The following is a 13,332-nucleotide window of genomic DNA, read 5'->3' on the forward strand; positions in this document are numbered from 1 at the left end:
ACTTAGAACCTAGGTCTTTCTGACTCCCAAGCCCATAGTCTATCCACTAAGCCACACTTAGTACAGTGTCTGGCACAGAGTAAGTGCTTAACAAATGCTATTACCATTATTATTATTGTTATTATTTGAACCTTGGGGCCCAAGCCTCTCTCCTTAGGATAGTCAATCAATCAATCAATGTTTTTTATTGAGTGCCTACTGAGAACTTGGGAAATTACTTAGGGGTAAGGAAGAGTCCCTGCACTCTTCTTGTTGCTTCAGGTGAGATCTGCCCTTGCTCTATACTTCTACTTCCTCTACCTGCTCCTCTGACCCTAACCCTTCTCACCTTTTTAAAGCCACTTGCTCCTATTATTCATTTTCCTCACTCAGCCTCTCACTCTCCGATGGCTCCTTAAAGCTTTCCAAAATTCAAATGTCTCCCTATTTTTATAAGATCCCTCTCTTATCTATACCTGTCACTGATCTTCTTTCTACCGTTCGGGAGATTTGCCTTAAATCTTAAACTCTGGTTGTGCCCCCACAAGCCCACAACGTCCGTGTCATCTTCAACTCCTTCCTGTATTTCAACTACCAAATCCTGCTGGTTTTCCACTATGTCATCTCTCAGATCCACCCCTTCTAGTCCACCTAATCTGCCACTGCTGATATCATATAATACTAATACTAATTATGGTATTTTTAAGCACTTACTATGTGTCAGGCACTCTGCAAAGCACTGGAGTGGATATAAGCAAATTGGGTTGGACACAGTCCCTGTCCCATGTGGGGCTCACAGTCTAAATCACCATTTTACAGATGAGGTAACTGAGGCACAGAGAAGTGAAGTGACTTGCCCAAAGTCACACAGCAGACAGGTGGTAGGGCCGGCATTAGAACCCGTGTCCTTCTGGGTCTCAGGTCTGTGCTCTATCCACTACTCCATGCTACTTCTCATATAATAATAATAATAATAATAATAATGATGATAGTATTTGTTAAGCACTTACTCTGTGCAAAGCACTGTTCTAAGCACTGGGGAGGATACAGGGTAATCAGGTTGTCCCACAGGGGGCTTACAGTCTTAATCCCCATTTTCCAGATGAGGTAACTGAGGTGCAGAGAAGTTAAGTGACTTGCCCAAAGTCACACAGCTGACAAGTGGCAGAGCCAGGATTTGAACCCATGACCTCTGACTCCAAAGCCCGGGCTCTTTCCACTAAGCCACACAGCTTCTCTCTCATCTCTCTATCTCATCCATCTCTTTGCTGCTCTCTCAGCATTTCCCCCTCCATTCCCCACACCAATATAGGCTCAATGGTGCAGCACAGATGATGCCTGTTTACTTGTTTTGATGTCTGTCTCCCCCCCTTCTAGACTGTGAGCCCTTTGTGGGCAGGGATTGTCTCTATTTGTTGCTGAATTGCACTTTCCAAGCACATAATACAGTGCTCTGCACACAATAAGTGTTCAATAAATACAATTGAATGAATGAATGAATTAAACATCACAACGCGTACATCTCTTCCCTCCTCAAAACCCTCCACTGACATTCTGCTCTCTTCAGCAGCATGGCTCAGTGACAAGACCCCAGGCTTGGGAGTCAGAGGTCAAGGGTTCTAATCCTGGCACCGCAACCTGTCAGCTGTGTGAATTTGGGCAAGCCACTTAACTTTTCTGGGCCTCAGTGACCCAGAGTGGGGATTAAGACTGTGAGCCCCATGTGGGACAACCTGATTACCTTGTATCCCCCCCAGAGCTTAGAACAGTGTTGGGCACATAGTAAGTGCTTAATAAATGCCATTATTATTATTATTATTATTAATCTGCAATTCCCTTCTCGCTCTCTTCATTCCTCTCAAGCGAATTTTCTAGCTGTTCCCACCCCCCCAATTCTTCTGCCTCTGTCCAGACTGTTCCTGTACCACAACTTTCCGCAAATTCAAAGCCCTCCTAAATTCATACCTCCTCCAAAAGCCTTCCCTGATCAATTTGCTACTTCCCCAACCTGTATAAAGCCAACTGTAGCCCTTACGAACTTACATGTACCCATCCTCAGCATTTTTGAATATATGTTAATTCACTTCTACAATCAGCTATTCATGTTGACTACTCTCGTCTTGTATTATTTTTTGTCGTTGAGTCATCTCTGACCCATAGCGACTCCATTTCTCCCAGAACACCCCACCTCCATCTGCAATCGTCCCGGGTAGTGGATCCAGAGAGTTTTCTTGGTCAAAATACAGACGTTGCTTAGCATTGCCACTTTCCACATGGTCAGCTTGAGTCTTTGTTCTTGCCTCTCTCCGATGTCACTGCCGCATGGGAGACTTGTAGCAGATTGCCTTCCACTCATTAGCCACTGGCCCAAGCTAGGAATGGAATGGATATGCCTCTGCTTGACTCACCCTACAGTAGTTGAGACTGGTAGAGTACAGGAAACTCTCCAGGTGTGACCCTGAGAGGATGTTGACTACTCTAATTGTAGTCAATTATAAATATTTCTGTTGCCCTCTCCCCTGTTGAAACGTTAGCTCTTTTCGGATAGGAAAATAAGCTCCTTGAAGGCAAGGATTCTATCAAAGAGCTTGTTTAGTAGAGTGTTCTGCTCACAGTGAGTAAGCACTGAGCAAATACCATTGACTGATTGATTGGTAGGTGTGATTGACCAACGTGAGATTTGGGAATTTACTAAGGACGGCTTTTAGGAGGTGATGAAATTTTAGGCGGGATTTAAGGATGGGGAGAACTGTCACGATGCAGATTTGGAAAGGGAGGGAGTTTCAGGCTGTGGGAATATTGTGAAGAAGAGTTTGGAAGTGGGAATCAGGTGCAAAGTAAAATTGGAAGGTTTAATTGGGAGTAATGTAGAATGTCAGTTGGAGAGAAAGGTGTGAAAGCAAAAATGTGAATAGGAGAGAGCTGACAGAGAGACTTGATTGATATTAATTTGAAGAATACATATTGGAAAGAAAAATCATTTTTGTTTGAAGAATGAAGGAGAATTTTTTTGATGAAATCTTGTTCCAAATAATACCCAACAATAGAAAACACGTAGTAAGCACTTAACAAATACAATAATAATAATAATAATAATAATAAGCTCCTTGTAAATAAGAATTCTCTCCTCTAAGAGTGTTTCCAGGGCATTTAAAACTGTACTCTTTATATGAATCATAATATTATAATAACTGTGTTATTGAATCTTCATGTTACATATGAGGAAACTGAGGCACAGAGAAGTTAAGCAGTTTCCCCAGAGTCACACACCAGAAAGTGTGGGATTAGGACCCTGGTCCTCTGAATTCCATCCCTATGCTCTTCATACTAGGCCTCCCTACTCCAAAGCAGAGGCACAAATACGTTTTGAAATTGCATTTATTGACAATATCTGCTTCAGGATATACAACTACACAACTTGTAGATGGTTTTACAATGTAATCTAATCCCAAGAGGCATGAATACACATTTCTAGACTATCTAGCTAGTCGCGCTGACAGCTAAATAGAAAGACGAACAGATGGAAGAAGTTAGGATACATAGCCTAATTTATGCTTAAAAATCTTGTGGTTGCTGATCACTGAAAACACTTGAGCTTTGCCAGGTTTTTCTTATACCTAATAAGATATCACTCCCAAGTACTTGGTACAGTGCTCTGCAGAAAGTGCTTAATAAATATCATTGAGTGATTGAATGATTTGGAGGCATAGATGCCAATTTTTCTTTCTGAATCTAGAGCTAAAGGAGAACCAAGATTTTAGGTAGGGACTTGAAGATGAGATGAGATCCAAAGTGCTAACGGGCCATTCATTAATTCAATCGTATTTACTGAGTGCTTACTGTGTGCAGAGCATTGTTCTAAGTGAAGCAGCATGGCTCAGTGGAAAGAGCCCGGGCTTTGGAGTCAGAGGTCATGGGTTCAAATCCCGGCTCTGACGATTGTCAGCTGTGTGACTTTGGGCAAGTCACTTCACTTCTCTGTGCCTCAGTTACCTCATCTGGAAAATGGGGATGAAGACTGTGAGCCCCCTGTGGGATAACCTGATCACCTTGTAACCTCCCCAGCACTTAGAACAGTGCTCTGCACATAGTAAGTGCTTAATAAATGCCATCATCATCATTACTTGGGAGAGTACAATGTAACAATGAACAGACACGTTCCTAGCCCACAGCAAACTTACAGTCTAGAGGGCCCAGAAAGCCACCATTTGGGGGCATTTCAAACCTAATGGAAAACTCTCGGAATAAGTGAGCTGAGATCCAGCATGATCTAATGGAGAGAGCAAATGCCTGGGAATCAGAAGGACCCGGGTTCTAATCCCCGCATTACCACTTGTCTGCTTTGTGACACTAGGAAAGTCACTCAACTTCTCTGAGCCTCAGTTACCTCATCCGCAAAATAGGGATTAAGACTGTGAGCTCCATGTGGAACATTGACTTTATCCAACCTCATTACCTTTTATCTACCCCAGAACTTAAAAGAGAAGCTCCTCTAGACTGTATGCCTGTTGTGGGCAGAGAATGTGTTTGTTTAATGTTATAGTGTACTCTCCCAAGTGCTTAGTTCAGCACTTTGCTCACATTAAGTGCTCAGTAAATACTACTGAATGATCGAGTGGTACATAGTAAGTGCTTAACAAATACCTTTTTATAAAAAAATGATAACAGGGGTTATCTCTCCTATTGCCTCCAAGGAGTTGGCATGTATAGAGTTGCTTGTAGGGAGAGATCTTGCCTAGTAACTCTCCCAGGTTCAGTGCTGTGAATATAGTAAGTGCTCAGTAAATATGATTGATTGATTGTTTTGAGGATGGATTTAAGGGTCCAGTAGGAGTGTACAATCGGTTCTGAGGTCTTCAGGTCACCACCTGAAAGGACACAGGGGTACAGAAATCCTCAAACAAGAAATGTTACAGGAAGGGAGGGATTTTAGACTGTGAGCCCACTTTTTAGACTGTGAGCCCACTGTTGGGTAGGGACTGTCTCTATATGTTGCCAACTTGTACTTCCCAAGTGCTTAGTACAGTGCTCTGCACACAGTAAGCGCTCAATAAATATGATTGATTGATATGTTTGTAGGCCTTGATAGGTGATTGCACTGATCATGTTTCCCCACTCCTCAAGAACCTCCAGTGGCTACCCTTTCACCTCCACATCAGACAGAAGCTCCTCGCCTTTGGCTTCAATGACAACAATAATAACAGTAATTGTGGTACTAAGCGCTTAATGTGTGCCAGGCACTGTACTAAACACTGGGGTGGAGCCAAGCAAATCGAGTTGGACTGTCCCATGTGGGGCTCCCCTTCTCGATCCCTATTTTACAGATGAGGTAACTGAGGCTAAGAGAAGTGAAGTGGCTTGCCCAAGGTCACACAGCAGACATGTGGTGGAGCCAGAATTAGAATCCATGACCTTCTCACTCCCAGGTCCATGCTTTATCCACTACACCATGCTTCAAGGCACTCAATCAGCTTGCCCTCTCCTACCCAGCGCTTAGAACAGTGCTTTACACATAGTAAGTGCTTAACAAATACCATCATTATTATTATTACCTCACCTTGCTACTCTCCTATTACAACCCAGCCCACACACTTCGCTCCTCTAACTCCAATCTGCTCATAGTAGCTTGATCTCACCTCAGTCCTCTTCTCCACATCCTGCTTCTGGCCTGGAACTCCCTCCCCATTCAGATAATAATAATAATAATAATAGTATTTATTAAGCACTTACTGTGTGCCAAACACTGTTCTAAGCGCTGGGGTAGATACAAGGTGATCAGGTTGTCCCACGTGGGGCTCAAAGTCTTAATCCCTATTTTACAGATGAGCTAACTGAGGCACAAAGAAGTTCAGTGATTTGCCCAAAGTCACACAGCTGAAAAGTGGCAGAGCCAGGATTAGAACCCACGACCTCTGAATCCCAAGCCTGGGATCTTTCCACTAAGCCACGCTGCTTCTCTCTCCCCATTTCCCCTTACTGAAATCAAAATTAGGATTTTGATTATTTCCCCACCCTGCCTCATCCTCTTAACTGAAAGCTCATTGAGGACAGGGAATATGTCTGTTTTTTTGTTCTATTGTACACTCCCAAGCGCTTAGTACAGTATTTTGCACACAGTAAGTGTTCAGTAAATAGATTGAATGAATGATGAATCCTTGAGCATTTCCATACCACCCTACCCCAGTCCCATGACACTTCTAGAGAAGCAGCATGGCTCAATAGAAAGAGCATGGGCTTGGGTGTCAGAGGTCATGGGTTCAAATCCCAGCTCCACCACTTATCAGCTGTGTGACCCTGGGCAAGTCACTTCACTTCTCTGTGCCTCAGTGACCTCATCTGTAAAATGGGGATGAAGATTGTGAGCTCCACGTGGGACAACCTGATCACCTTGTATACCCCTCCAGTGCTTAGAACAGTGCTTTGCACATAGTAAGCGCTTAACAAATGCCGTCATCATTATTATTATTATTTTTGGGCCTGGGATTCAGAGGTCCTGTGTTCTAAACCTCGTTCCAAGACTTACCTGCCTTGGGATCTTGGGCAAGTCACAGAACTTCTCTGTGCTTCAGTCCTGTCATCTACAAGACTGGGATTCAAATATCTGTTCTCTCTCCCATGCAAACGCTGTGAGGGACCTGGTTACCTTGTATCTACCCTAGTGCTTAGTACACTGCTGGGCACATAGTAAGTGTTTAACAAATGTCACAATTAGGTACCACAATTAATATCCTTCTACTCTGCTGTTTCCTCAATTTGTAATTCATTTTAACATCTGTCTTCACCCCCAAGCTCCTCTAGACTGTATGCTTTTTGTGAGCAGAGAATGTGTCTGTTTAATGTTATATTGTACTCTCCCGAGCGCTTAGTACAGTGCTCTATGCCAAGTAAATGCTCAGTGAATACTCTTGATAGTGGATAGCACACAGGCCTGGGGTCAGAAGGTCATGAGTTCTAATTCCAACCCTGCCACTTGACTCCGTGTGATGTTGGGCATGTCACTTCATTTCTCTGTGCCTTAGTTACCTCATCTGTAAAATGGTGACTGAGACTGTGAGCCCCAAGTGGTACAGGGTCTGTTTCCAACCCGATTTGATTGTATCTACCCCAGCACTTAGTACAATGCCTGGAAGTGCTTAACAAATGTCATGACTGTTTTTATTGGAAAAAGCCCTTGACCAGGACTTTGGTTGTGGTTTCGAGCAGGCTAGAGGAAAAATGAGTTTGCTACTGAAGGGAACTTGGAAATTTACAGCAGATAGCCTACAAAATGGGAAATCCTCTATTGAACCATCAAGGATTGACGGGTTTTCTTATATTTAAAAATTCTGTAAACTTCTCTTGGGCAAGGAAAGTGTCTACCAACTCTGTGGTACTGTACTCTCCCAAGCACTTAGTACGGTGCTCTTCAGACAGTAAGCAGTCAATAAATATGATATTGATTGATTGAATGAACTGCCTGGCATCTTGTTCTAACCCTACTTTCTGCCTATAACTCTCTCCCTCTTCATATCCAAGAGAACACTGTTTTCCCCATCTTCCAAGTTCTTTTCAAATCACATTTTCTCCAGGAGGCCTTCCCTAATTAATCTCTCATCTGCCCACCCTTCATCATTCCTACTGCCACTTCAGGATTTTGGATTTTGGCATCAGGCAGTTCTTGGATTCTCACTTCATTCATTCAACCGTATTTATTGACTGCTTATTGTGTTCGGTGCATTGTACTAAACACTTATACAATGCAGCAATAAAGAGAGGCAATTCAGGGGGAGGAGACAGACATCAAAATAAGTAACCGGGCATCAGTGTAAATAAATCGAATTGTAGATATATACATAAATTCTGTGGAGTGAGAGGGGGGAAGTACAAAGGAAATAAGTCTTGGTGACACAAAGGGAGTGGGTGCTGAGGAAAAGGGGGCTTAGTCTGGGAAGGCCTCTTGGAGGAGGTGTGCCTTCTGTAGGGCTTTGAAGGGGGGAAGTGTGCTAATATGGCAGATGTGAGGAGGGAGGGTATCCCATGCTAGAGGTAGGATGTGGGCCGAGGGAGAACAGTGGGACAGGTGTGAACGAGGCCCAGAGAGGAAGTTATCGATGGCAGAGGAGCGGAGTTTGTGCGGGCTGGGCTGAAGAAGGAGAGAAGGGAGGTGAGGTACGAGGGTGCGAGGGGATGGAGAGATTTAAAACCAATAGTGATGAGTTATTGTTTTTGATATGGAGGTTGATATCCAACCATTGGAGATTTTTGAAAAGTGGGGTGACATGCCCAGAATGGAGAAAGATAATCCAGGCAGTGGAGTGAAGTATGGAAGGAGGTTGGGAGATCAGAACGGAGGCTGAAGCAGTAATCCAGTCGGGATAGGATGAGTGATTGTACAATGTGGTACTCACTTCCCACACCCATATCGATCAATCATTCAATCAATCAATCGCATTTGTTGAGTGCTTACTGAATGCAGAGCACTGTACTAAGCTCTTGTGATACTGTGATAGGAGTTGATAGGCGTGTTTCCTGCTCACAACAAGCTTACCATATACATATATTTAAGTTAGATTGCTTCCTCCTACTGGTTATTTATTTTAATGTCTGTCTACACCGCTGGATTCTTAGTTTTTAGGGGGCAAGGATTTTGTTTGCTACCTTTATTATATTCTCAAGTATTTAGTGCTAATGCTCTGCACACATATGGGAGGAGTCATGGCCTAATGGATAGGGCACGGGCTTGGGATGAGAAGGACCTGGGTTCTAATCCTGGCTCTGCCACTTGTCTGCTGTGTGACCTTGGCCAAGTCACATAACTTTCCTGGGCCTCAGTTACGTCCTCTATAAACTGAGGATTAAAACATGTGGGACAGGGACTGTGTCCAACCTGATTAGCTTGTATCTACCCCAGTGCTTAGAAAAGTGCTTGACACAAAGTAAGCATTTAACAAATACCATCATTATTTTTATCATTATTATAAATAGTCAACTGGTACTGTTGATTAATTCTATAATGGCATTTGTTAAGCGCTTACTATGTGCCAACTTGTACTTCCCAAGTGCTTAGTACAGTGCTCTGCACACAGTAAGCGCTCAATAAATACAATTGAATGAATGAATGTGCCAAACACTGTACTAAGCTCTCTTCCTCCCTTCAAGGCCCTGCTGAGAGCTCACCTCCTCCAGGAGGCCTTCCCAGACTGAGCCCCTTCCTTTCTCTCCCCCTCGTCCCCCTCTCCATCCCCCCCATCTTACCTCCTTCTCTTCCCCACAGCACCTGTATATATGTATATATGTTTGTACATATTTATTACTCTATTTATTTACTTATTTTATTTGTACATATCTATTCTATTTATTTTATTTTGTTAGTATGTTTGGTTTTGTTCTCTGTCTCCCCTTTTAGACTGTGAGCCCACTGTTGGGTAGGGACTGTATATGTTGCCAATTTGTACTTCCCAAGCGCTTAGTACAGTGCTCTGCACATAGTAAGCTCTCAACAAATACGATTGATGATGATGATGATGATGAGTAGATACAAGGTAATCAGGTTGTCTCACTTAGGGTTCACAGTCTTATTCCCTAGTTTACAGATGGGGTACCGGAAGCACAGAAAAGTGAAGTGACTTGCCCAAGGTCACATAGCAAAAAAGTGGTGGAACCAGGATTAGAACCCACGGCCTCTGACTTGCAGGCCAAACTACTTCTCCCTTTAACTCGATAATAGCCTATTCCTGTTTAGAGAGAGAATTCAACCACAAATGTGCATGTGATTATAAAACAGACGCCAGTGAAACACAAGACATGTATAATTGTTAGAATTTACAATGGGCTGTAAAACAGGAAAACTGAGGGAATACAACTTCCGCAATATCACTGGATATTCTGTCCTACAGGACCAGTAGATTTCGACCATCCTACCAAGCATTTCCCAGAACGATTCTGGGAAAGAGAGAAGCTCTGCATCTGAATTTTCCTTACCGTGATGAAGACGTTGGTTCAGTGGTCTGTCTTTGCACACGCGCGTGTTTAATCAGGTGCTCCTTCAAAGCCGTCTGGACTTCTGCCGGGATATCCGGGGAAGTGTGGCTAATTTTCATCGCGGCCTCCATGGCTTTCGGGGGGGGGCTTCCCGTTCTCTTTCACCTCCTTCTTCTCATCGGCCTCGAAGACCTCCGTGGGCGCGCTGGAGGTGGTTTGGGGGAAGGCGCCGCCGTTGGGAGCCAGAGGTTTGCTTCTCCAGCAGGGCCAGCACAGCTTCCAGAAGACGAAGAGCGAGACAACCAGCAGGGCCAGCCCACAAAAGCTGACCACCACCGCGAGCAGACTGACTGAGATGTCTGCAAATAACCAGAACGGGGACAAAAATTCACTCGGAGAAATTGAGTAAAATTCAATTGAGAAGCAGCGTGGCTCAGTGGAAAGAGCACGGGCTCTGGAGTCAGAGGTCAGGGATTCAAATTCACTCATTCAGTCGTATTTATTGAGCGCTTACTATGTGCAGAGCACTGTACTAAGCGCTTGGGAAGTACAAGTTGGCAACATATAGAGATGGTCCCCAACTAACAACGGGCTCGCAGTCTAGAAGGGGGAGACAGAGGACAAAACGAAACATGTGGACAGGTGTCAAGTCAAAACAAATAGAAAGTACATCATTAACAAAATAAATAGAACGCAAATATGTACAAGTAAAATAAATACAGTAATAAATCTGTACAAACATATATACAGGTGCTATGGGGAGGGGAAGGAGGTAGGGCTGGGGTGGGGATGGGGAGGAGGAGAGGAAAAAGGGGGCTCATTCTGGGAAGCCCTCTTGGAGGAGGTGTGCTCTCAATAGGGCTTTGAATCCACCCCAGTGCTTAAAGTAAACGCTTTGGTGCAAAATAAGTGCTTAACAATCCCAGCTCCACTAGTTGTCAGCTGTGTGACTTTGGCCAAGTCACTTAACTTCTCTATGCCTAAATTTCCTCGTCTGTAAAATGGGGATTAAGACTGTGAGCCCCCCGTGGGACAACCTGATCACCTTGTAACCTCCCCAGGGCTTAGAACAGTGCTTTGCACATAGTAAGCGCTTAATAAAATGCCACCATTAAATGTGAGGAGGCAGCTCAGAGGGCAGAGTGGAAAGCCTTTGCAATAACATCATTTCAGCGTGTCTCAGTGGAAAGAGCATGGGCTTGGAGGTCAGAGCTCATGGGTCCTAATTCCAGCTCCACCAATTGTCCGCTGTGTGACTTTGGGCAAGTCACTTCACTTCTCTGGGCCTCAGTTCCCTCATCTATAAAATGGGGATTAAGACCGTGAGCCCCATGTGGGACAACCTGATCACCTTGTATCCTCCCCAGCACTTAGAACAGTGCCTTGCACATAGTAAGCGCTTAACAAATGCCATCATTTTTACTATTAAGTCATTAGGAATGTTCTCACTCCTTTCTAGGTCCAGAGAGACATGTTCTAATTTCTCTTAGGGAATGGTAAAGTGCAGGGATTGCTTTTATCATCATCATCATCAACCATATACCTTGCCCCTTCCATGTAAAACTCTCCTGGCTGCTACCTGTTTGATCCAGCACTTAGTACAGTGCCTGGCACATAGTAAACACTTAACACATACCATTCATTTAATCATATTTAATGAGCACTTACTGTGTGCAGAGCACTGTACTAAGCACTTGGAAAGTACAATTCAGCAACAAATAGAGATAATCCCTACCCAACAACGGGCTCACAGTCTAGAAGAGGGGAGACATTCATTCATTCATTCATTCAGTCGTGTTTATTGAGTGCTTACTGTGTGCAGAGCACTGTACTAAGCACTTGGGAAGTACAAGTTGGCAATATATAGAGACGGTCCCTACGTAACAGTGGGCTTACAGTCTAGAAGACATCAAAACAACTATACATTTCTCCCAAGCTTCAAAGCATTTCTAAGTTCAGGCCTCCTCCAAGAAGGATTCCCCACTTAAGCTGTCTTTTCCCCAGCTCTCTCTCTCTTTCTTCTGTGTAGTCTATGCATTTCAATCTGTGACCTTTGGACATTTGATATTCTCCCCACCCCCAACCCCACCGTATTTATCTTTAAATTACATAGTATAAATTATTTATTCATATTAATGTCATAAGCACTCAAATAGGATTGAGTGATTGAGAAGTGTGTAGACCATTAGCAGGTCTCAGCTTTTTAATGTGGGGTTTAGAACTTAATCTAGACTGTAAGATCCTTGTGGGCATGGGATGTCGATCCACTGTTACTCTCCTAACTGCTTAATGTCGTGCTCTGCACACAATAAGTGCTTAATAAATAAATAATACTTAATAAATAGTAATATTTATTCATATTGATGTCATATTATGGAGCAGGAGTCTATAGTCTCCCCCTCTAGACTATAGGCTTGTTGTGGTCAGGAATTGGTTCTGCTAACTCCATTAATTTTGGTCTCCCAAGCGCTTAATACAGTGCTCTACAGAGTCTTCTAGACTGTGAGCCCGCTGTTGGGTAGGGACTGTCTCTATGTGTTGTCGACTTGTACTTCCCAAGCCCTTAGTACAGTGCTCTGCACACAGTAAGCGCTCAATAAATACAATTGATTGATTGATTGCTCTGCACATAGTAAGTGCTCAGCATGCCCTAGTAATAATAATAATAATGGCATTTATTAAGGGCTTACTATGTGCAAAGCACTTTTCTAAGCATTGGGGAGGTTACAAGGTGATCAGATTGTCCCACGTGGGGCTCTCAGTCTTAATCCCCATTTTCCAGATGAGGAAACTGAGCCCCAGAGAAGTGAAGTGACTTGCCCAAAGTCACACAGCTGACAATTGGCGGAGCTGGGATTTTAACCCATGACCTCCGACTCCAAAGCCCGGGCTCTTTCCAATGAGTCATGCTCATATGCCTGGGAGTCAGAAGGATCCGGATTCTCATCCTGGCTCTGCTGCTTTTCTGCTGTATGATCTTGGGCAGGTCATTTCACTGTTCTGTGCCTCAATTACCTATTCTGTAAAATGGAAATTAAGTCTCTGAGCCCACATCTGGGACTGTGTCCAACCTGATTAGCTTGTATCCACCCCAGCACTTAGCACAGGGCCTGGCATAGTAAGCGCTTAACAAATATCACAATGATCATTACTATCATTATTATTATTATTATTATGGATTGCAATAATAATAATAACGATGGTATTTAAATATTTACAATGTGTCAAGCACAGTTCTAAGTGCTGAGCACTGTTCTAAGTGCTATAATAATAATACTGATGGTTTTTGTTAAGTGCTTACAACGTGCCAAGCACTGTTCTAAGCACTGGGGTAGATAGAAGGTAATCAGGTTGTCCCACTTGGCGCTCACGGGCTTAATCCCCATTTTACAG

General features: G+C 43.6%; 1 protein-coding gene across 1 annotated transcript in view; it reads right to left on the minus strand.

The window, feature by feature from the left end:
- The window catches only part of SYT10 (synaptotagmin 10), a 116,038-nt gene that overhangs the window by 75,666 nt on the left and 27,040 nt on the right, over positions 1-13,332 (minus strand). Inside the window, 2 exon segments of the mRNA XM_038740257.1 lie at positions 9,940-10,085; positions 10,087-10,298. Coding sequence (XP_038596185.1) covers positions 9,940-10,085; positions 10,087-10,298 — 358 coding nt within the window.

The sequence above is a fragment of the Tachyglossus aculeatus genome, chromosome 2 (assembly GCF_015852505.1).
Source record: "Tachyglossus aculeatus isolate mTacAcu1 chromosome 2, mTacAcu1.pri, whole genome shotgun sequence".
In the NCBI taxonomy this organism is placed as follows: Eukaryota; Metazoa; Chordata; class Mammalia; order Monotremata; family Tachyglossidae; genus Tachyglossus; species Tachyglossus aculeatus.